A 26501-nucleotide genomic window follows, 5' to 3' on the forward strand; every position below is an offset into this window, starting at 1 on the left:
CGGGAGATCGGCGCGCCTTCCTGCTTCCGTTGATACGGCTGGCAGCGGACGGTTAGGGAGAGCGATTTGGGGGTGCTGCCCCAGGTCTTCTCGAGAAATCGCAGTTGATTAGAAGTTAAGTGATTGGTGATATGTTGTGCGATTTGCTCTTCTTAAACTCTACTTGTTTTCTTAGTCAGTCTCTCGTCCCCAGCTTGCTCGCCTGTCTCTCGTACGCATTTGTTAGGCAGTTAGAGTTTGTCTGTCGTTCGGAGCTGCCTCTGTCATGTTTGTCGAATTTGGCACGTTAACGAATTTATTGCTTGGAGTGTAAAGGCCCAATACCTGAAATATGTTTTGATCTTGCCTATGATCTTGAGAGGCGGTATCTGTGTACTGTAGACTATCTTAGAATTTTATATAACATTGCATTTTGTGGGCTTTCATTTATATGATCATTTTAATATATAAAGTTACCACCCTTTCACCGTAACACTTTTCTTAGAAGTTAAAATCAAGATACACGTTCGGTGGCAAAGTTAAGTTTTTAATTTTAGTGTTTTGTACCATTTCCCTCCCTCCGACGGGGTGCATAGTTGTGTGCTTGTGTGAATTGTTAAAATTTTAGTTTAAGGTAATCTGGTGTGCTGCAGATTTGCACCTGTGTAGTCTTTCAGAGCTGTTGTGAGCGGTCGTAACTACGGCCGTGTCGAAAGGGAGCGGCAAGGTTCTCAGCCCGAAAGCTCATGCGCTCAAAACTTTGTTTCTTTCTGTCTCTGAATAAATTGTAACTTGATATTTAGAGGGTGCTTTCTGCTTATAATTTTAAATGTTTCTTTTAAAAAATGCTTTAGGCACCATTAAAGTGAAAAATTACCCTTTTGGAATTTGCTTATGATTTCATCTGTTACTACCTGGCAACTACTTCCACTAATGTGATTAAATGTGTTAATGTTCTTGATGAATCTGTAGTAAATAAAGTAAATTCTTAAGAAAAAGTTTCGAAAGTAAATTCACGGTTCATCATTTCACTACCTGTCAAGCGCATACTACCTTAAATCGGACTATTGAATGAACAGAGTCAAGACAGAACGCACGAAGAAAAAAACTGATGGTTTAAAATTAACCCGCTATGGGGAGAAGTTGCGACAAACGACCAGAGAGTAGGACAAGGCCGCGTCAGCGACGCCGGCTAACGCTAGCTGTAAAGACCTTCCGACAGCTGACAACAATCGGTCCGTAATTGCCCGTGGCGGCGCTGCGCACGGGAGGCGCACCGCGCATGCGCCGCCGGCGGCGCGTGGTGGCAGGGCGGCCCGCGCCTCGCGACCAGAGGGTCAGTATGGGCGCGATCCCCGTCCGGGACATGTCGAGCGGCAGCGGGGTGCGCGCCGCCTGCTGCCTGCTGGCGCTGCTCTCGCCGGCTCTCGTGGGTGAGTAGCGAGCGCGCCGGGGACACGCGCCGAGCGCTGCGGCGGCGCGGGAGCCGCAGCCAGCAACAGACGTAGTAAAACTCAGCGAGGCTGCAGGACGTTTTCCTGCCTGTTAGCACGAAACATCGCGTCTGTATTATGTGCGCTGTCGAAGTTTTTTGCGAGGATGATTGACATCATTTTTCTTTCTCCCGACGACGCAAACTCACAGAAACAAGAATAACGTTACATTGTCTCTTGTTGTTTTGCAAATTCTTTATCAGGATGCACAGTCAGTGGACTGTGTAACAATATTGGTTTGGTTTGTTATTAATTGAAAACAGGAGGCAGAAGTAATACTGTAATATAAGTCTGAAACTTTTCCACAATTGTCAAATCCTTATATCACCCACGTGTGTACTCCCAGATACAGGTACACTGCTTCGCCACATGCAACAGTCACCGCAGAGCACGTATCACGTGTCTGTAATATTTAGCTGTAAAACTTACGATAAGCAGCTGTCGTAATCAGTCTCTATTTGTAGCTTCGTATACCAATCGTTTAAGTACGACGAAATCTGAGACGGCCGTTTCGGTTAAGAAAACAGCGAGGAAGTGAGGCATGAAAACAGATTTGGATACTTCTGACTGAGCTGTAAAGGGCTCACAAATGATTCCCTGAAATTAAACTAAGATTCGTTGGTAAGAATAAAATGTCACTAAAGTTCCAGAAGAGGCCGTAATCAAGATAAGGAATTAGTTTGACAACAAACATATTGTTGACATAAGACTGTGCTGATACACACACACACACACACACACGTTATCTTCTTCGACGCAATCGTTTTAATACTCCAATCACTGTCTCGTTTTTGTCCTGTGCACAATCGTTATTTCCTTACACACAAATAAGCGATTATATGTTATATCCTTCCACTTTCGAAGCACTGGTACATCAACAGGAACTTAACAGTGCAGACACAGTATGGGCTACACTTATGTATAACAAATTCCAATATCTGTTGGGGAATAAACTGCCGCTAAACTTAACTGTGCAAATGAAATTATTATTAACTGATTCCATGAATGGCTGTTATGCAGTTTATTACAGTACCCATCATTCTTGTTTCCTACGTATCTATTGAAACTGTTTTCTAGGAGCGAACTGTGACCTGCAACCCTTTGTATAGAATTGAACGAAACGTGACGAAATATTATTATTAGGCAATAATTTGAAGGAAACATAACGAAACACTCATTTATAGCTTAAGCACATTTGTTTGTATAGACGCCTAAACACTACGTGTTTACCCCATAACAAAAAATAACCTAGCATAGGGTATGTACACAACAGCTGTGATGCATTGCAACAATGGCTCCATGTGGCGACCACCAACGTGGTTTCATTATGTTTCATTTCAATTGTTACCTAATATTTGCACTGCGTTTCGTGTAACTCAATTCCTCAGGCAGAAGTGAATGAGTTAAACAACTGAATTGAAACCACAGTAGGGCGCGAACGGCATGCTTACGGGCGTGGGTTCCTATCCATAATATTATGTAATCACTCCACTCTACAAGTCCTAGAAGTTTGTAACGGGAATTTTCTAACACATTGTTAGATAATCGGTCTACATTCGCTTCAATTTACCCTCCATATGTTGTTCGCTTATAACACATTTCGAGTTATGTTGTCCACTTGTTGTCTCACTTATTATAAGACTAGAGATTTACATGTATTGATGATCACGCAGGAATTACCGTGATGATGATGGGAAGAATACGACTGGTGCTGTTATCTGATAAACGTGTAGCTATTTGATACTGATGGCAGTTATGCCGTAGCCCGTATGGATTCTCTTGAAAATGCCCTATTTCGTCACCATCTGCGGAGAACATTGTCAGACTCTTTAGATTGGATGTATGGCCTTTGCATTTCATTGCCCACTACTGAAAAAAAAAATTTAAGACATTCTGCCTTGAAATAGTGGCAGTTTACTGGACGGACTTTGATTAAACAAACTGATGAAAGCTGTTACTAATATGCTCGATTAAAAAGTCCTCTGCAGGTATCAAGTAATCACAAAATATGAATATTTCTTGTTTGCTATGCATGTGAAAACATAGTTCATAGAAGGATCTGGCAGTCTACACTGACAACAGGCATGGGGTAGGCATGATATACAAAAGAAATGAAATTCACATTCGTAGCGTACTAGGTGACATCATGGTCGTGCTGCACGGTTACTTTACCATTTAAACTACTACTTAAGAACGCATTACCCTTTTTAGTTTCATCCTTTTTTATGGGGCCTCCTGTTGTCACGTCCTTAATTCTGGAGATTGATGTAGTGGATCCAAAGCCTCTCCAGGGGGCGGCGGCGGCGGCGGCGCTTCTAAGGTTGTGTGTGACAGGAGTCCAGCTGCGCGACCTTGGTGCGCAACGAGCCAATCAGGCACTTACTGTTGGCCGCTGGCAGCACCCGCCCGCTCACTGGTCACGGGAGACGCCGCTCGCCAGAGAATTCCTCAGGGTCGCGACGTGTTACCAACAGCTTCTCGCCTGCTGTCAGGCTTCACACACGTGTACACGTTTCATAGACGATTCTTGTTCTGACCTTCACATGATAGTTATATGTTATTACTAATTCTAAAGCCTAACGAGACTACCAGCAAATATTAAAAACCGAATTTTAAGAAATAACTGGTTTACTCACTGTGCGCAAAAATGTTTGCCAATAGATAACTGTATTACTAAGTTTACTGCTGAGAGTATCTCCTTTATTGCTGTACTGAGTTATCAGTGCCTGCGTTCAGGCTCTAATCAAATGCTCCAAGCTACTGAGCTACTGAAACACTTCGTGTTAGTCTCGTTAAATACACACGATGAATAGCATATTTACCATTTTGAGTGCCAAGCCCGTAATACTGGTTTATCTTGAGTATTGGGAACCATGCTCTGCTAGCGACATTAATAAGCATTTCAAAGTAAGAGAAACAGTTTCATGTCGTTTCTTGAGTTTCTATCTGAGTGTCAAATAATAATGAGAATGGCCGGCGCTGGATTAAGGGCACTGGACTAAGAAGATGTAGATAAGTGACTGACATTAAAAAGTGTTAATTCTATGTGTGAGTGGTTCTTCCATCGTCGGTTTCTGCACAGATACAGTTCCCTCTCCACCGACACCTTCCCACCCCCTACCATATTTCTGATTCTACTAAATGACGTTGCATCACATGTGGACACATAGGGGTGGTTCCATGGCCTGCACATACCTGAGCTAAGGAGGTTTGTACGAAATTCCAGCATGCTGGAATAAATTTGGTCAGCAACTTCTGTTAATCAATAGAATGACAACCAGTGTAAGTTGCAAATTTTTGCTTTTTATTCGTTCGATGACTAGTTTAATGCCAAGAACCATTTTCAGATCATCGTAACAGAGTCGAAAATGGCATTTTAGAAGATGTCAGAAAAGTGCAATGAGTTACTTGCATGCACTGTAAATGTTTACTGGGCATTTCCGACATCTTCAAAAATGTCACTTTCGACTTTGTTGTGATTATTTGAAAATTGGTCTAGGCCCGAAACTTGTCATCGAATGAATAAAAAGTAATATATGCAGCTTGGACTGATTCTTCATTCTATTGAAGGAGTTTTTTTGTTTATCTACACATTTAAAGACAGAAGCGTACATTGCGTACAGTTCACGAGCTGCTTCAGGAACACATCGAAGAGGAATTTCAACGGTTGCTACAAAAATTTCTTTCACCTGTTCAAGGGTGGACTGAAGCAGACGGATGAAGTCTGGAAAATTGTAGTGATTCATTACGACACCTGAAAAGGTCTGGTACAGGACGGTCTGTGTTTTATATGTCAAGTGTGCAATCGGTAGTATTTCTATTTCGGTAGGCCTAACTGAAAAACGAGTTATTATCGAATGTAAGTTCATATAAAATTTCTTCATGTAGTGAGCCAGTCGTCATATTTCGTACTTCAGTAGTACACAAGTACATAGTTTCACATATGGCTTGCACTGGTGATCTGCACTACCTACCTCCCGAGACGTCACTGGTAGTAGCAGACACACAAAAATAACTACATAATACTAGTTGCTTTCGTCTCTGTCCCCGTAGCTGAGTGGTCAGTGCGGCTGACTGCCAATCGACGGACTGAGGTTCGATATATTTCTTCCCTCAGAAGGGCTGCGACTGGGCGCACGTAGCCCAGCTACAGCAACTGAGGAGCCACTGGACCTATTAGTAGTGGTTACAAGGTCAAGAAAGGCGACAAAGACCGGGAGATTGCTGTGCTGACCGCAGTAAACTCGCCTTCTGGGGCCTATGGTTATACGTTCATATTCGCACTGTGATTTGTGTTAAGTAAATTAACATTATGGGAAGAAAATGAAGCTGCGGTATATATGTACAGCTTAGGCTTTATTCATGTTCAATAACGAAACTCGTTACAAACGCCGTTTGCTTACTTCTTGTCGGACATTGCTTTATTTACAGCAGTTGATACCAATGTTTTTCCTTCATCTTTTCCACAGAGTGTAATCTGTGGACCGCACGTAAACTGTGATGTGTATTAGTGTGCAAATTAAAGATAAATTTATGAGGAAAACTATTTAGTTAATACGTGAGGAAATGAAGTGGAGTATTTTGGAATGATTTTTAACGCTTAATAGATTCGGCTACTTCCCTTCTACGTAACTATTCTGTTTTTGCTTGCGATAATTGGAATTTGTCAGAAGTATGGCAGGCTGCGGTACATTGTAAGGTGTCAGGAAAATCCAACACCTTCCATTAAAACCTTGACATGATAAGCAAATCCAATAGTATGTCACATAGCTCCGAATAAATCGTGACATTAAATTAACCAAAGTATTACGAGTAACGAGTGAGCAAATGGAGTACCACAGACTAACACAAGAATGCCTAAATGCATGTCGTACTTTCCCACCGTGAGACCGACGCAGTTCCAAGGGGAGAAACGAGAACAGAAGCCGAGAGCAGAACCGTGTTAAGCTAGAAGGCCCTACGATAAGGGACGGACTGAACACCCACGTCGGCAGCCTACTGCTTAGACAACCAACCCCACGTTTTAGCATGAGACTTTTACGCGTCTCTATTACGTAAAGGACCATCCCCCAGCCCATGTTACATGCTAGAGCCCTCCAGAAAAACAGTATAGATCTTACTATAACACAAAAAGGGCCACGCCCTCCAGAAGAACAGTATAGATCTTACGATAACGCTAAAAGGACCACACCAGCTGCACGTTTTAGCGTGAGACTTTTTAGCGTCTCTGTTACGTTGCAAACTTCAAAAACATTGCCCCACCACGAAAATTTTTGTAGGCGGAGCTTAAGGTTAACATTGAGACCCTGATTGGTTAGATGAAAACACAGCCAGATAGTTTTTTAAACCAACTTCGGTAAATTGTAGTAAGGAGAAGTTAGGACAGGAGTTGCTTCCGAGATGGCCAGGTGAGCGGAGCTGTACGCTGGCCGCTGCCCCCCTGAAGCTGCCAAAACACCGACAAGTTAATGAACGCACGCGATGCCGCATTTTTGAGCGCATGAGGCTTCACCCACAACTGCAGAAGTCTCATCTGTTACACCTCCTTTTTTGCGTAATACTTGTGTCGATCGTAAATTAAAGTTCATGGTGTTCACATTTGCCACTTGAAGTAAAAATCTGAAACGCGATGATTTCTCTGTTATATAATTATTGAGAAGCCACATCAGCCACTGTAAATTACGACAAGTTAGATAAGTAATTAAAGATAATTGAGGGTCAGTGTAGACCATTTTGATAGTTTTCTCTTTTGTGAAACTTAATTTAAACGTTGATTATAGATGTATATGGCATAGGTCATCCTTCGATCCATTGTAGAACTTGGAAACCCGTTTAGGGAATATTCGTTCACATTTTTGTTGAACGCAGTTAGTTTTTACCATCCTTTATTACAACTTCTCCTTTTATCAATAGTGCAATTTATAAACAATGTTTTGTGAGTAGAATAAAATTTCCAATGGTAAACTTAACTGATTTTTCGACGTTATTTTACCAGCTAACTAAAAATAGGAAAGCCTTGAACCCCTTCCACTAAATTTAGTTAGTATTAAGATTCTTTTACAGGGAGTGCAGTGGAGCTGACGCTGAGATCATTTATACCATCGCTAGTCTCACTGAATTCTTCTGAATTCTACATGTCATGTGTGGTCTGGAATCTCCTTACCAGCAACAGGTCCGAGGTTCAAACTAGTCAATTCCCTAAAAAAACACGCTCAGAGCGTCGTTGTGCGAAAGTGGTAGGGAGACACGATATAGAACAATCAGACACCACCATGAATGTTTTAACATCTTCAGGTTTTAATTATGCAGCTTTCATCTATTGCTGTATTGCTTATATGGCCTCGTGTCGCTTTGGAAAGTCATAAATGTAAGAAAAATTTTTTCTGGTTGTGGGAGCACGTCTTGCTATGAAAAATATGTATGATTCGGCTGTTAATACTGGCTGGTTTCATCAGGATATATACTTTTGGTATGTGCTTGCTGCTTTGTGTGTACTATTAGCTCCCTATCCTTGCAGCTGAAGTGACTTCGCGTCCTGCCATGGCATGTGATGATATATGAAAGTAATTTCCACCAGATTACCTTTCGTTAGGAAAGTGGATGCACTCAGTGAGATTTATATCTATAAAATTTGGCGTCGCTGTCACGGAGAGACGCGCTGAACCCCGTAGAGTGAGAACTCACCAGGAAACATGAGTTCATCATGTGAAGAACTGATGGTAAATTTCCGACATGTATTCCGCAGGATTTCCACTTACATGTTAGGATGACTTATTCGCCAGGTCAATTGTTTTTTTCTCATGGTGTATCCATTAGCCGAACGGCACCTGCGGTAAATATGGGCCCGGCAACGAACTTGTGACGTCACACTAGTTGTCTTTCACGACACACGTCTCGAATGCTCGGCTACGTCCGGAGCCAGGCTAGAAAGCAGTAGGTCAATGAAAAGGTACTCAATAAAGTAATTAACTTTGTCTCAAGTTATTGACAGTATGAGTCCATTTATATGCTCAGGTATGTAGTGTTAAACGGTCTCAAATAATAACTCCCTCTTTGCTGGAGACGGCTGCTGCAACTTCTAAGGCCGGCCAGAGTGACCGAGTTGTTCTAGCCGCTTCATTCCGGAACCGCGCGACCGCTACGGTCGCCGGTTCGAATCCTGCCTCGGGCATGGATGTGTGTGATGTCAGTAGGTTAGTTTGGATTAAGCAGTTCTGAGTTCTAGGGGACTGATGACCTCAGCAGTTACGTCCCATAGCGCTCAGAGCCATTTTGCAACTCGTAAGACCTATAATCTCTAGTGCTGTGACGTACGCCACAGCGTCCGAATACCTAGTTGGCACCGTGAGTTGAATTAGTAATGTGTACAGCTTACACTCGTTTTAGGTCGCAAAAACAGATATTTTGCTGGAGAAGAACGATCAGATTTAAAAAAAAAATAGTGGCTCTGAGAACTATGGAACTTAACTTCTAAGGTCTTCAGTCCCCTATAACTTAGAACTAGTTAAATCTAACTAACCTACACACACCACACACATCCATGCACGAGGCAGGATTCGAATCTGCGACCGTAGCGGTCAAGCGTGATTTTTAGATCCCGTTCCGAACGGCAATATAAATTCACGTTTAGAGAGAGTTTGGAGTTTCTGGTCGTCTGGCACGGCCGCATAAGCAGGGTTTTGTAATCGAAGGTAAGTACCAATCATAAAATAGACTACTTCATTTCCGAATTTCATTAGAACATTTTCTTGATGGACGTATAACAGAAATACCGACACACACAATCTTGTGAACGACTTTTTTGACCGGTAAACTAACAATATACCGATTCCTTCATCGCAAATCTCTCACTTACCATCATTCCTCCATTTTTGTATAGGATGTGGCCGGTAACACCTTAGAATAATATGTTTGTACTTCTTATGACTACGTCTCACATTAAGAAGAAACGCATCCGGCACTGCTGGATGTTTGCTGACATCTGTGAAAGTCGAGATTTGTTACTGACCGCTACACCACAGCTAAATGTGGTCTACATGTTGTTAGCCCATATCACTACTGTATACGAGACAAGTGTTGGAGACAACTGTCAGGTGTACTCCGCAGTTTTATACAACATACAAGTTGTGGACGCCACAGAATTGTGTTAATTACAGTCAGTTGTACCCTTGCCGCGTCTTGCTTCTAGAGTCAATCTATCGTGCGACATAGTTTCGTAGGAGGCCTACGACTATGACGTAAACTTGAGGAGACATACCTGCGATGAATAGGTCGCCAGAATAACTGTGACACGTTGTTCACATATTTTTATTACTCGAAACGCGTCAATTTCTGGTCAGCGAGCACCAGATATCCCAGAAATATGTTGAGCATTGGCATACATCTCATTAAACTTGTATGGTCAGTTTTGAAAGTTTATATCTTCTGTTAAAAGATTCTCGGAAATCCAAGTGCTCTATGAGGTTAACAACTTGTTATTGCAGATACCTTTAAGAGTAATTTTTAAAGTTATTCTGAGCGCTACATTAACGAATCATTCGTCTAATGGATGGTTTATTATTTTAGCACACACTGATGTGTAGCGCTAGAACAGGACTACCAGTGAACGAATTACCTAAAGATTCCTTTATTGGAAGGTGCAATTCTTGTGTCTGTAGGTTAACAGGTTAACCAGCTTCTAAGTCACTGTAGCAGGGGATTGGAATACATCTCGCCCGAGGGTCGCGAGAAATCTGCCAATTTTTCGAGGGTATCGTAAGGCATCCGGAGGAGTACTGAGCTTCTCTCTCTTGACCAGGAGTGGAAATTAACTTACCTTTTCGTACAAGTGCTACTCCTTACGAGTACGGCTCGTATTATCGACTAGCTGCGGCTGTCGCTGTCTGTGTTGTTACGCGAACGAAACGAACAGTCAAGCGTGGCGCGGCTGGTCTCATCGGTATGTTTCATTGAAGGGCTGCAGTTTAGGTTGACTTGCCGGAACATCTGCTTTAAGGTGATATTAAAGAAACTAACATGCCTAACTTCGGGTTGGAGTTTTTCCATAACAAGCGTATTCAGTGGAATACTCATGAAGTTGTATTTGGTCTTCCACTACATTAATTTAAGATTTTTTGTGTTTCTTTTTAATTTTATTTTGAAAACTGTGCATGCTTCATGGGGAAACACCGTAACGAGAAACAGAAAACTTTATCCTCGAAGCAAAAAATACGAGGCGTATCCGGAAAGTAAGATCCGATTAGACGCGAAATGGAAACCACTGTGAAAATCCGGTGGAGCTTAGCACACATGTGTTTGGTATTGGTTACAGTGTGCCTGTGTATCACTTCACGTCGCTCTGTCCAGTTCAAAGCACAAAGGGATTATGTAGAATTGCCTAAAACAACAGTGTCTCCCGCCTCGTATGTGGATCTGATGACAGATTTCTCCTGAAGCAATGCAGCCTACATAACCTAAATGTCATGCATTCCTTTCTTCAAATTCAAATGGCTCTAAGCACTATGCGACTTAACTTCTGAGGTCATCAGTCGCCTAGAACTTAGAAGTAATTAAACCTAACTAACTTAAGAACATCACACACATCCATGCCCGAGGCAGGATTCGAATTTGCGACCGTAGTGGTCGCGCAGTTCGAAACTGTAGCGCCTAGAACCGCACGGCCACTCCGGCCAGCGTTTCTTTCTTCAAGAGAAATTTCAGTCTCGTTCTGCAGCCGCAATGAAGACCTTCCTGCAGCGTTCTCCATGGGAAGTGTTTGATCACCCACGAAATAGTCCTTAATTGTCTCCCTCCATTGTTCATCTCTGCTCACATGAACCGTTGTCCACGAAGACATCATTTTGGCACAAACAACGGAAGGCAGACTAGCGCACAGAATTGGCTGAAAGCACAAGCGGCTACATTCTGTGACGAGGGTACGGGAAAGTTTATACAGTGCCATCAAAAATGTCTACGTCGGCCCAGTGACTATTTAGAGAGGTAGCTGGAAAGTGTGGCTAACTTGAACGAAGTACTGCAGTATGAAGATCAGTTCAGTGATAATATACTAATAACATGAATAGTAAATGTACTCCATTCTAAGGGGAGAGTTTCTTTACCATTTGTCATGAACTCCAGTTCAACTTTATTTTCCTCTTTATCAGTTTCCTGCTGTTGAAAACGGTTCATGGAATTTTTCAGAAAGCATTTGCCGCTTTTAACCTTACGAAGGTGTGCTTCATCGGCCAGTGTACTCGTATGTAAATTTCCTGTTTAATGAAAATACGAAATTCTTTTTCATAATTTTGAGGCTACTCGAAACAGACCAAGCAAACCTGTGAAACATTATGGGGTTTATTACCGTTATCTATTGACAAGACTATATATCAAAAAACCATCCATTCATCGGATTGTTACAGCGGTCACTGACAGCTACACTGACTGAGTGGCTAAAGTTATTACAGTCATCGCTTTCACCTACACTGTGATACATAGCCTTTCTCATCCAACGTCAGGTTACGGTGCAAACATATGTAGTCGTTTACGCTGTTGGTATGTGATTCTTGTGGAGAAATAAGGACGTTTTAAGGTCTTGTTGAAACGAAGTGAGGTCCATATAATCAAGGGTGTTGGAGATCGTATCATTCTGTCATGGAAGGTGCCAAATTTAGAATGGTGAATTAGTAAAGAACTGTATACAGAACTACGCCTATTTGTAGAATGACGAGTAACAATCACCACTTCTCGACATTGACTGCAGTGTGTGCCTCTGTCATGGCACATATGCATATTAAGCTTACACTGAATAGAACTATGTTCTGAGCTATTGATAGCTACGATATGTTTTCACCGTTTCTGGAAGAGGCAGTAATTCTGTATCAAATTATTGTACATGTAATCTTAAATATTGTGGACATAATTCAGTGTCTGAGTAGCATCAAACCATGGTTCGATATCCCATGGGCGTTGGTTTACCAATTCAGTGCACAGAGAAATTTCGGTGTCTTGGAAGGAAAGTAACTGTCAAAGTGTCACTATGGCCTAATTCAAGTCCTCGTGGAGAACGTACTCGTCTTTCATAGAACAACGAAATTCAACAAAACGAAATGAAGTTTTTGGATATGAAGGAGATATTGGCTCAGATAGGAGTAAACCCGATGGTTTCATCTCGACCGTAGCCATCTTCATGAGAAAAGATTGTATGAAGTCAGTGTACTAGTCTACGTGACTATTTACTTTTTTAAAATTTCGTTACTTTATGTTCTATATCAGCTCCTTTACTATATCTTCCTTTGCTCGATTCCATCTGTACTCTGAAAATCATAGCTTTCGAAATTTTTTGAAATGAGTCATATAGTGGTATGGTTATTGAAATATACAGCCCGGAAGAGGACTGACTATGTAATACGCCTTTTAGCACCAAGTAATTGGTCTCCTTTCTGTCCATCTCTTTCAAATCATTCTAACCACTTCTCTACTGCTTCTAGCCACTCATTTGTCAAATAGAGCAGCAATAAATGGTAAAATTTCTCGATGTTAATCAACGCGATGTCTTTAAGAAGCGACGTTTGTTGCATATGCCAAGGTTCAAACGGCTCTGAGCACTATGGAACTTAACATCTGAGGTCATCAGTCCCCTAGAACTGAGAACTACTTAAACCTAACTAACCTAAGGACATCACACACATCCATGCCCGAGGCAGGATTTGGACCTGCATCTGTAGCGGTCGCGCGGTTCCAAACTGAAGCGCCTAGAACCGCTCGGCCACAACGGCCGGAAGAAGACATCTATCCAGACTATCATACAGGAATTCAAAACTGCGTGTTACAAAATCAAGTGCTGAGTCATTAAAATATTTTAGTGAGTCAGTACTTCATACCACAACATGCAACATTTTACAGTCTGTAACGAAAGTTTACGGTTTGAAGATTTATTTTGTTTTACTTTGTGTGTCATGTTCCGTAGGACCAAATTAAGGAATACTTTTCTAAGGTCATGGAACGGGTCAGAACATTAAATTATAAGAGAAGAGTAATAACAGATTAAATGAAACGTATGTGAATTCTTTTCAAGCCGTAAGTTTAAATTAACATTATCAAATACTTTGTACAGGAATTTCCTTTTGTCTTAAATTTTCTAGGAGGAACGAGCAATGTGCAAACTTTTCAATTTAGACTTGAAAGTGACTCGATTGCTGCTAAAATATTTTAATTCTTTTGACAGTTTGTTGGAAGTGGTTGCAGCAGAATACTGCACGTCTTCCTGAACAATAGTCAAGGAGATGCTTTCCAAATGCTCACTGAATTTATGCCTGTTGTTAACTGATTGGAAGCTGCTAACTCTTGGGGACAAGCTGATATTGTTAACAACAAACCCCACTAAAGGAAATCTGTATTGAGAGGCCAGTGTCAGAATTCCCAGAGTAGTGAACAGGAGTCTACAAAAGTTGTTACCTTAGACCACACATTGCTCGAACCGCTCGTTCGTAGGCCAAAAAGCTCATTATGATTCAGAAGAGTTACCCCAAAAAATAATACCATAAGCCACAAGAGAATGAAAATAGACTAATTTTCATGGTGAATGTAACTTTTTTCAGATACTCTCCCAATGGTAAAGGAAACAGAGTTTTGCTTTTGAACCAGAGCCTCAACATGGTCTTCCCACGACAGCTTACTATATCTGAACGCCTAGGAATCTGAACTCTTCACTCTCATTTATCATATGCCCATTCTGTGTAATCTAAATGTCACTTTTTGTTGAACTGTGAGTTAGGCACTGTAAAGGCTGTATCTTACGGTGATCTGGCATTTTCTCGTGATCCGGACAAGTAAAGGTCACGTTTAACTCAAACCTACTTTCGAAAGTATCATATTGCCATGCGCTAAGAAATAACGTAATTATTTATGCTAAAATGTATGTAAATTTATTTACCGTGACCCTAGGCAGATATGGTCTTGAAACGATGATTAAATTCCATGTGGATGCCTACAGGACCCTGAGACTAGAAAAAATAACGAGCACCATTTCGCAGCACAAGCCTATCGTAGAATAAAATTTTGTTCTGGTCCGTGCATGCTTCTTTAACGTGTCTTTAAAGATTTAATGGCGGCTTTAAAAGACGAAAGCGTGTTTTAATTAATGGCCGACTCAGTCGCTTAATACATGGAAGGCGGTCCTACTTTTCATACACAGCTTGTCAGAGCGGAGTTTTCAACACTGCAGTCCGTATTTACTTAAGAAGAATCTTTCTCCCCCACGCTCCTCACCTCCAGCCCTCCCTCGCGCACTCCAGCTCCTTCTCTCTTTCCCTCTCTTTTCCTCCCTCCTTGGCGATTTTTATTCGCGAATGGTTCAGATTCACGTTCGCACAGGTAACGGTAAGGGCCTTTTCAGTGGTACATTCGTGCACAGGCGAAGCCAAATTGTCGCGTTTTATGTCGTTTGCGAGATACGTAATTTGCTTAATTGCCGCAATAACTGCGCTTAATGAAGTCTTTAATTATTTAAATTGTAACTCTAAAGTATGTGTTTATTTGCCGGATAAGATTCAGTCCATCCCACTCTCTCTGTGAACGAAGCATTAAAAATTCAACTCGGGAAGTTTGCTGGTTGATCTCTCTTGTTTTTCTAATAACATACCTCACGTCTTATCGTATTCCTCATGTCTTATTGTATTCACTGGGCAGCACATGTTGCAAGGGACATATAAGTTTTTAGATAGACTCTTCGTGTATGACATAGTATCACATTCAAATGCAAATGTGAAGCGGTTTAGTAGCCTACATTTGTCGTATCTGTCTAGTAAGCGTCATTCATATCTCTGCCTGCTGCTCACATCCCTCACATCCATCTACAACGGCCAATGGAATTGTTCAAAGTATGATTTACTCCTATAGGGTTTCGACGTTCTCGTTACCGGACGGTTTAACTGGTAGTGCTTCATGGTCAGCAAATTCATTTTCAAATAGTCGCTGCCGTGCTGAAGGATATTACATCACGTTTTCGGATACGTGCAGTCCATCTGGAATATGTATGTGAATAGTAACGTAAGCCGGTCGCTGTGGCTGAGCGGTTCTAGGAGCTTCAGTCTAGAATCGCGCTGCTGCTTCAGTCGCAGGTTCGAATCCTGCCTCGGGCATGGATGTGTGTGATGTCCTAAGGTTAGTTAGGTTTAAGTAGTTCAACGTCTAGGGGACTGAAGGTCTCTGATAGTCCCAAAGTGCTTAGAACAATTTGAACCAACTGAATAGTCACGTAAATATTATCACTATTTGAATGTCTGCAATGTGTCATGCAGGTTATCGGAAGACGTGAACACGTACGCAGTTCATGAGTTCGTATGAAATATCAATGTGAGATAAAATGCACGCCAAATGACGATATTTCATGACTCAGTGAACATGCACGTTCTTCTTGTATAGTGTCGCGATTATTGCGCACGCCCTTGTGAGCAGGAATTGAATGCTACACACATATTCTGATATGCATGAGGACTGAACATACATACTGCAAAACTATATAGATCAGGCAAAGATAAAATTGTCTTTAGAACACGCCAACAGTTACAGTTAACATATGTGTGGTTATGAACTGTGAACAGTGTGGCCCATATTTACGTTATTTTTTCTGTTCTCAGCAGACGAAATATTCTACCAGATATTCGCATGAGTGATTCCAGAACGTCTTCTGACCTATCCTAGCCATTAGTAAACCACAGGAATTCATGGTGCTGGCAGGAAAGGAGCACATGGCTGAGCGTGTCCTGGCAGAACAGTTGCAGCATTCGTTATAATGCGTTTACTGATATAATGACCTGCCAGTTCGCTTACAAATCGTTCAAATGGCTCTAGGCAATATGGGACTTAACAACTGAGGTCATCAGTTCCCTAGAACTTAGAACTGCTTAAACCTAACTAACCTAAGGACATCACACACATCCATGTCCGAGGCAGAATTCGAAACTTAGACAATAGCAGTCGCACGGTTCCGGACTGAAGCGCCTAAAACCACTCCGCCACCATGGCCGGCAGTTCGCTTACAGTCTACAATTTCCTTCGCAGTGAGTTCCGGAGACATCTTAGTTCTAAAGCGCATCTCTCCTTATGCAGTGTGACTAAGAAGTAACTACCCGAATGCTACAGTGCTACAGGCTTACGTACTCAAGTCTTGTGCCATTGGCAAGATTTTGTACAACCTTCAACTGATTTTGTGGAAATTTTTACTGTGTATTACTGGGACAGTTTGAATTTTGCTCCGATTGAATCAGTTTTTCGAAGTCATTCGCAGCCTCGTATCCTACAGTAAGTTGACTGCCTGTGCCAGAGTATGGGTTTTACTAGAGAAACACAAAAGACAAGGCTGTTTCACTGTTGTCCGATAGCAAAACTGTGTTTACTCCAAAAACACAGTACGGAAGTGCTAAACTTTATGGAAACGTATGCCGTGACACGTATCTGGACATTTTGAACGTTCTACAAATTTCTTGCTATAACTTCTAGACGCCTCTCATTTTATTTGTAAAACACAATTGTATTGTCAAAGTCTCAGATGGCGTCACTCTGTTTACATTCATTTATATTCTGCACTAACACCACTGATAAAAATAGTCGATGGTCAAGAGGTTGCTCGTTGAAGAATTTAAAAAAAAAATGTATTTTCTCAGTAATCCTTACAGTCATAATATTATTCGTCCTGCAGAAGGATGGATCGCGAAGTTAATTACTTTCATTTTATTTCAGCTACGTGTTAAGAAATAATGACTAGCGGTGGCAGGTATGTTACGAAGAAAGCTTCCGCGAATAGAACCGTGTCCATATGAAAATAAACGATTATATTGCAAAATCATCTCTGTTACTAAGTTCAAATATAGCGGCATAGAACTTATATCCTGATAACATAGTGACGTCGATAATCAATGGCATGAATAGAAATTTCGGTACCTACAACTCCAGACGGGATACAAGTACTTCTTCGGCGTCGGAAAGAGTGACTTACGATGTGACAAAAAAAAAAAAAAAAAAAAAAAAAAAAAAAAAAAAAAAAAAACTTGTCAAAGACGTAAAATACCTCACTGTAACCAGACAAAGAGATAATTGGAAATGATATTGCACCGTACTCGAGTATTTTTATTTCGTTAATCTGGACTGTTCAAGCTGGTGGAGGCTCTGTAATCGCGTCGGGTGTGTGCAGCTGGAGTGATATTTGACGCCTGATACATGTAGATACGACTCAGCAGGTGACACGCACGTAAGTATTCTGACTGATCACCTGCATACAATTTACGCCCGTTGTGCATTACGACGGACATGAACAATTCGAGCAGGACAATGTCATACACCACACGTCCCGAATTGATACACAGTGGCTCCAGGAACACTCCCCCGAGTTTAAACACCACCAGAATCCCCTCACATGAAAATTACTGAGCATATCTGGGATACCTTGCAACGTGCGGTTCAGAAGAAATCTCCAACCCCTCGTACTCTTACGGATCTGTAGACAAGCGTGCAGGATTCATGGCGTCAATTCCTCACACAAAGTCGAGTCCGTGGCACGTCGTGTTGCGGCATCCCTACGCGATATTAGGCATGTGTGCCATTCTCTTGGGCTCTTCAGTGCACAAAATGAAAATACATAAACATAACAGCACTAATTGTATATCTTTCAAAATACTAAGATACTATGACTAACTGTGATTCAGTTTCAAAGTTTGCCTCTTACACCTAAAGCAGTTACCACTGTAGCATGGTAGCCCCGGAAGATTCAACATCACGTTGGTGAATCCACATATTTCCAGTGCTTCCTTTCCTGCTTTGAAAAATGGTTTAAATGGCTCTGAGTACTATGGGAATTAACTTCTGAGGTCATCAGTCCCATAGAACTTAGAACTACTTAAACCTAACTTAAGGACCTCACACACATCCATGACCGAGGCAGGATTCGAACCTGCGACCGTAGCGGTCGCGTGGTTCCAGACTGTAGCGCCTAGACCGCTCGGCTACTCCGGCTGGCCCTGCTTTGCACAGAAACCGTAGTGGTACATGTGGACCTTGTCCTTGGTGGTTAGGCGGCCAAAGACGTCCTCTGTGTTCACTTCTCCCAGCTGGAACTGTGTCGCTGCTACCGCGTTTCCGTTGGATTTTTGATTGGATGTAAGCAGTCGCGGAATCCAGCGGACGACGACATTTGTCGTCTAGAAGACGTGGTGCAAGATGTTGAAATGTGTTCCATGACAAATTTTCCACAGTTTACTTGACTGTGATACTCAGGTCTCAGAGCATCAGAGCACCAGCGTCTCGACCTCTCGTGCGATTTCCTGCTCTTCTCTGAGAAGACTTGTTCGATCTCTCAGGCGTCTACATCACCTAACCCCTGCATAATATAAGAATGCAGTGCTGCCGCACTCTTCCACCCACTCATCGTATACTGTATCAACCAGCTTGTTCCGTTCAGAGGAAGAATCTTACTTTCTTTTTAAGTTTCATCTTACTATCGGAGAACTATCCTAACTTCCCCTACTTAAGTTATTATTAATGTTTTTAATAACAGTAATGTTCCCAATATATATTTCACTGTTGAATTCAGTGTTCACTCTGTTCCAAAATAAAAATAAAGGGAACTGCCTGTAGAGTCTGTGACTCCGGCTATGTCCATTGTCAAATAAGTAGCATTCTGAGAGGGACAACATTAACAGACTTTCAGAATTTTATCGGCATCCATACTCTTCTTTGTACATTGTTTTTTCCTTTGACTGAAGTCGATGATGGCTCGTATGAACATAAAACAAGAAAATCATACATCGTCTTGCCTAGCTGCCCACAGTAGAGCATTGCTCTTGTCAGTGAGCAGCCGACAGTTATCTGTGGCATAGAAAATAGAGCAAACTCTTGCTAGACGCATCTGTCTCTTAGCCGATGTTATCATAAATAATGTAGTATGGTCTTTCAGTTGTTGGTACACTTTCTACTTTGTACATTACGATAAATGCTAAATATAACTGTACTGTTCATCTTCTGAATCTTTAATGCTTGTATCTTGTAGTAGAAATTCTTTTTTCCTTTTTTTAACCTAACGAAGGAATTCCTTCAGATACTTATTAAATGGATTATGACAACAAAAAATCTTCTGCAGAATAACTATTATTTTCATGTTTCACTGCGGAGAAATCTGATTCAAAGAAATCAGATCATTCTTGCTGTTAAAGAATGGCTGTCCTTTATTGCCTTTATTGCCTTCATGAAAATCCGGTCTGAATTTCAGCTATTTTTGTCTTTATCGATGTTAAGATCTCCACAATCGCCTTAACTCGCTCCCTGTAATTTCTTTTTCTTTACACTATAATAACGTATCACACACTAGAAGAGCTAAGCTAATGGTGTTGTTCATGCAGCCAAGTCCATTTTGTACATGACAAACAGAGCCGTTTCTGCATCTGTAGCAGTTATATCCAGCATCTACTGTGAGGAGTAGCTATTTTTTCTTTAACTGCAGTAATTCACTTTTATTCGAGAATGTTAAGGGGAAACGACACTATGACAGATGTACTCCAAGACGTAACACATTGTAGAGTATCGTGGGCTTACGCCTACTCGGTATGTAACCCATATTACTTACCCATCATGCTGGCAGCATCCATCTTTACATATAATATTCGAGAGCTGGCAGGACACAGCCTGCACCACCAGACGTCGCCGACGCCACGGGCCTCTTCCTTACGCCAGTCACGTGACAGGATGCTAGAACCAATGGTATCCAGGCGCCGAGCGCTGTACTTAGGCCGGAGAGACGAGTTCACTGCTAGCGTGCTTCCTGGGCTAGACGCTGAATGGTTACGCATTTTCTCAATCAGGAGCTCATTCCGGGGTCGCCGCTCCGCTATCACCGCCGTCCGAATCAGCCTTCTCGTCCACGATCCTGAAGAGGACGGGTCCTTTACATGGTGACCAATTGGATTTGCAATAATTCTGTGATTACCATTAATTCGGCCTTGCGGGACAGAAATTTTTCCTGTGGAAACTGCTCTCTCCCAGGCCCTGTGTCTACACGTATCAAGAACATCAATCAAACTTCGTTCTACCTTACAAGTGTCACGAACCGTTAATTGAGCGTGAAAGCCTGCGCCAAGGTTATCCACACCGTGGAGCTCCGACGGGTTACTGAATGCGCCTCAGCACCAGAAGGAAACGTAGCGGACACTCATCCCATCATTACAGCGAGCCCGAAATCTTGTGTTGCACCTGAAGCAACAACTGTCAGGGAACATCCTCACAGCGAAAATGCAGCTGCAACCAGGGGGCAGCGTTGTGGGGAGCCTGGGCGATCTTTCATGTCTAATTGCGGCAGTCCTTAGGCTACGACATTCGGGCATTTGGTCGTAAATTCCACCAACATGTCAACACTTGATCGCCCTACCTTCTGACACTTGATCAGTATTTCAGGGAAGAAGATGCAAAAGGAATCAGAAAATAAAATTATTAATAGGGCACTGTACAATGTGTCTGGGACGTTGTGTTAAGTCTTGGTTTATTAATGCTGCCAACGCTGCTTCCTAAAGAAGGACACTGTGCTCTGAAGGTAGTTATCAAAGTAATACTGGTCAGCAAATATAAGTAAAAAGAAACTTGGTTTGCTGCAAGTTATGTTTTTCACAAAATAGGTGATAACGACATGTAAGGGAGTTAAATACAAAACATCGAAAGGAAATACGTACATCTGCATATATACAACTGGAGTTATTTATGGAAATGATGTTAAGATTAATACTAAAGTTCCACAGGAGAAAACAAGGGTAAGTAGCGTACATTTAACTATCATCGAAAAAATTAAGGTTACTTAACTATTTTTTGTTTTGTTTTGTTTTCCAGTCGTATATGCAATCCTACTTGATTCTGAAATCCTCACGCCACAGTGCAGTGGTATGTCTGCATGTACATACAGTCTCTGAAAGCCACTGCTAGTAATTTCCTTTCCTGTTCCACGCACAAATAGAGTGAGTGATAAACGGTTCCCTGTATTCTCCATACGAGCCCAAATTTCTCTCATGTTATCTTCGTTGTCCTAACGCGAAATATATATTGTCGACAGTGGAACCGTTCTGCAGTCTGTTTCAAATGCCGGCTCTCTGAATGTTCTTAATAATGTTCTCAAAGTAGTGTCGCCTTCCCGTTTGAGTTACCAAAGTGTCTCCGTAATACGTGCGTGTTGTTTGAACCCGCCGATAGCAAAACGGCTCTGCGCACCATGCGACTTAACTTCTGAGGTCATCAGTCGCCTACAACTAATTAAACCTAACTAACCTAAGGACATCACACACACATCCATGTCCGAGGCAGGATTCGAACCTGCGACCGTAGCGGTCTCTCGGCTCCAGACTGTTGACTGTAGCGCCGATAGCAAATCCAACAGTCCACCTCTGAATTGCTTCAATGTCTTCCTTTAATCCAACCTGGTGCCGATAGCGAACGTTCTAGCAGTACTCAAGAATAGGTCACATCAGCGTCCAATATGAGGTCGCCTTCCCTACCACAGTTCTCACAAGCTCGTTCCATCTCATATCGCGTTACAACTCGATATCTAATCGAAGTGGTTGTGTCAAGGAGCACTCTACTAGTATTAAATTCGAACATAGAGGAGCCAAAACAAAACTGACAGGACATTTGCGTTATTAGTGCGTGTGCCACGTACATAGGTGGAGGATTGTGGGGGAAGGGGGAGGGCGGAATATTTATTTGCACCAGGATAGGAATGTACTTGCTACCAGACAAACATTCTGACATTGCTTCGTACTGTGTGGAATATACCGATTTGTTAGGTATTGGTAGCTTTTACTGTTTAATGACAGTGCTCTACTAAGACTATTGTACTCAAAACAAATGGCATGCTCGGAACTAGTGTACCATAAGGCTGTTTGGCCAATAGTCCTGTAATCTCTGAAATACTCCATGTCTTCCATGTCAGAATATTAGCATCTGGAAAAGCTTCAAGGCCACCATAATCTGCTTGATTGCCCCACACTACAGCAAGTGTGAGCCAAGTACTACCTCCAAACACTGCCTGTACATCACAGGTAAAGTTCAGATGCAGTCCACGAAAAACATTGTGGCCTCCAATTAACTGCTGCTTATTAAATTGACCAGCAAGGTCTATATCAATAGCCTTCAAGCTGCGATACACAGGTACACTGCACCGCCAGCGACGACGCCATGCACGTCGCAGAGGCATTGCTGTGGCACTTTAACACAAGTGGCCTTGAAGCTTTTCCAGATGCTAATATTCTGACATGGAAGACATGGAGTATTTCAGAGACTACAGGACTATTGGCCAAACAGCCTTATGGTACACTAGTTCCGAGCATGCCATTTGTTTTGAGTACAAGAAAGAAGAAAAAACTAAACGCTGTTGAGTACTTGTTTATATGGGCCAAAGTTGGCCATGGTAATTGTAAAATAAAGATTAATGGTGATTGTATGATATGCCTCTGCGACGTGCATGGCGTCGTCGCTGGCGGCGCAGTGTACCTGTGTATCGCAGCTTGAAGGCTATTGATATAGACCTTGCTGGTCAATTTAATAAGCAGCAGTTAATTGGAGGCCCCAATGTTTTTCGTGGACTGCATCTGAATTTTACCTGTGATGTACAGGCAGTGTTTTGAGGTAGTACTTGGCTCACACTTGCTGTAGTGTGGGGCAATCAAGCAGATTATGGTGATTTAAACCCACAAACTGAAACATGAACAGGGCACATATTAACAAGTTTTTCTGCAAGGCATTATCAAGGCTCAGACAGTGCAATTCAGTTATAAACATTTTCCTGTTTGCAGCTCAGTTATGGCGTAGTTTTGAGGCAACGCTTCGACAAGTTTCTGTACTCGTTATCTTCAGTCGAAGAAGCCTGAAGATGACGAGTAGCAAACTACATATGCGGTTAGGTACCTAGCGACGCATGCCGGAGAGTCGGAGTAACAAATGAAATAAGTAACACGTCTGAATTGTATAACCTGTACAACGACGCATACAGGTAGGGTACAAGGCTCCGGATGTGGAAAGCCAGTGGTCCGGTCTCTTCATACAATATAAACAGTTTTGTTTGTTCACAACCGTTTCACGTAGATCTTAAGTTGGCACTTTTAGTACAGAACCAAATAGTGTCATCTGTCATTTTATACATAAAATATTCAAGACATCAACGGAAACGCCCTTTAAAATTTTACCACCAATAGAAACCCATCTGTAAAAGCAACAGCCTTTACACATTCAGAGAGTTGTAAAACAAAGGGTTTTGAACAACAACCAAAGATTAATAAAATCTTATTTACCTAAAAGAAAACGCAACTTGAACAAAGTTTGCGTCCATAAATGTTTACAGGGAAGGGTAAATAATTTAATTAAACTACTTGAATAAAGAAGAAGGCCCATCAGAATTTGCAGAAAACAAGTTACAAAAGCAAAGGCAAGTTATTTACAAGACATGCCCCTAAACATTGGCGCCTGACGGATACGACATATTCAGTATCAGCAGTTAGTACAAAATCCACTGGTTTGTACAGCTCCCTTTCCAGCTAAAATTAATACACACAAACATCGATGCAGAATTCTGCAACAAAAAAAAAGAAGTATAAATACTCACGCCGTCGCATGGAAAAGCAATAACGCATATTTCAATAAGTGTCTCCCTGTGACAATTTACTGCACATGAACTTGCGAGTACTCATTAATGAACTGCACACAGCTGACTGCGAAATAATAAATACTTAAAAAACAAAGCAGCAGTTTTGGCCTGCTCACATTAAAGGCAAGACAGGACGAATCTGTTGAGTTCATTATTCACAATAGCTTAATTTAAACCCACAAACTGAAACATGAGCAGGGCACATATTAACAAGTCTTTCTGCAAGGCATTATCAAGGCTCAGACAGTGCAATTCAGTTATAAACTTTTTCCTGTTTGCAGCTCAGTTATGGCGTAGTTGTGAGGCAACGCTTCGACAAGTTTCTGTACTCGTTATCTTCAGTCGAAGAAGCCTGAAGATGACGAGTAGCAAACTTGTCGGAACGTTGCCGCGAAACGACGCTTTGACTAAGCTGATAATCTGAGAAGATTTCATCGTAGGAGAGAAAGCCTGCGCTCTCAAATGGTACTTTTCAGTATGTTGAGATAAAGCTTTCCACGAACAGTCGCTACTAATGATGCACGATCAATATCTTAACGTGAAATAGACCATTTATCCAAACGTACTGAGAGGATGAAGGCAGCACGATGCGGTACTTGCACCACGACTTTCAGCGAAAGCACACCGCGTCCTCCCGTTTAACTTGTGATCGCCTATCGCCGGTTCCAGACTGTTATCCTCGCTGTCTGTCCATACCCGTCAACGTCAACAGGGTCGTGGCAGCCTTCTGGTGCCCTCGGCTGCTCTCCCGACCTCATGCATAAGCCAACTGCCTCTTTTTCGCGCAAGCACTGTCTTGAAAATGTGTGTGGCCCTGGTGTGCACCGTCCCGCCTCGTCAGCAGGAAGCTCAACTGCTGCGCCAGGCACGTACAGGTGAAACAACAGATCGTTTAAAGGCAATACCATCATTTTTCTGTATTTTGTTTATTTTCGGTTAAATAATCCATTTCCAAAGTAAGGTGTAAATTTTATTCGTAAAATTTTCGTTGATTTGAAATATTACGTTCTACAAAATGGGAAAAGAGGTCAGTGCAATTTTAATAAGAATGACGACAGAAACGAGCAATAAACACAAGGAAAAAGAATTGGCGCTGAATTGCTGAGACAATAATGTCGCTGTTGTGTGTCGTGGCCTAAGGTACGCCTGTACGTGAAGTGGACAAGACTTACCGGACCGGCCGGCCGGTGTGGCCGACAGGTTCTAGGGGCTTCAGTCTGGAACCGCGCGACCTCTACGGTCGCAGGTTCTAATCCTGCCTCGGGCATGGATGTGTGTGATGTCCTTAGGTTAGTTAGGTTTACGTAGTTCTAAGTTCTAGGGGACTGATGACCTCAGATGTTAAGTCCCATGGCGTTCAGAGCCATTTGAACCATTTCAACTTACCGGACCAGGTCCGTACAGTAGTTTCTCACTGTCGTCGTCAGACATCCGTTGTATTCCAAAAGGGTGGCAACTCCAATCTGGAAATATTTTTGCTAATTAACGATGCAGAGAAGCATAATGGTTTGCTTTAAAAGTTAAAGATTTGTCTCCAGTTTCTATGATATAGTAAAAGACTAGTTACGGTAGCAGTAATACATTATAAGCTTAACAACAGTTCATTCATACTGTAGCAGAATACTGGCCATTTTTTTTGGTAGTATTCAATCATCTAAAATTTTTCGTAAAAAGCAGCAAATTTACATAATTCAATATCTTTGTTCTTTGTATGCTTCAATGTTTTTTGGAGTTTTAAGTTTATTACAATATGGTTGAAATGGCTCTGAGCACTATGGGACTTAACGTCTGAGCTCATGAATCCCATAGAACTTAGAACTGCTGAAACCTAACTAACCTAAGGTGGCTTGAGGAGTATGGATGTAGATGTAGATGTAGACATCACACACATCCATGCCCAAGGCAGGATTCGAACCTGCGACCGTAGCGGTCGCGCGGTTCCAGACTGTAGCGCCTAGAACCGCCCGGCCATTCCAGCCGGCAAGTTTATTACAGGAAATAATAACAATAAAAAACCGAAAATAGGTTATTCCAGAAACAGATTATTTTGAGCTGTTTTAACAGTCATATTAAACTGGCGCGAAAAAAAAACCAATATAACCTAAATACGACGGTTTCAGCGATAACCGCCTTTTTTTGTGACGCTGTATCAATACGAACGCACCAGTGTCTCACGAAACTGTAATGATGAATTGCAGACATCGGAAACGTGTTTTCGTCTGCATGAGACCGATTACCGGCTGATGTAGCGCGAAGCCCTTGAGGTGACGGGGCTCGCTCACGCCAGGTAGCCCGCGTTTCCGCGTCCCTGACGGCCGCTCGCGGGACACGCGGCCAGTGCTCGCGGCGTGTCGTGCTGCGCGCCTCGGCGACCCCGCATCGAT

General features: G+C 42.1%; 1 protein-coding gene across 1 annotated transcript in view; it reads left to right on the forward strand.

The window, feature by feature from the left end:
- Positions 1-1293: 1293 nt before the first annotated feature.
- Positions 1294-26501, forward strand: part of LOC126267190 (uncharacterized) — a 472459-nt gene continuing 447251 nt past the window's right edge. The window contains exon 1 of the mRNA XM_049972159.1: positions 1294-1412. Coding sequence (XP_049828116.1) covers positions 1322-1412 — 91 coding nt within the window. The 5' untranslated portion in view covers positions 1294-1321. The remainder of the gene's footprint in view (positions 1413-26501) is intronic.

This window comes from Schistocerca gregaria, chromosome 4 (assembly GCF_023897955.1).
Source record: "Schistocerca gregaria isolate iqSchGreg1 chromosome 4, iqSchGreg1.2, whole genome shotgun sequence".
NCBI lineage: Eukaryota > Metazoa > Arthropoda > Insecta > Orthoptera > Acrididae > Schistocerca > Schistocerca gregaria.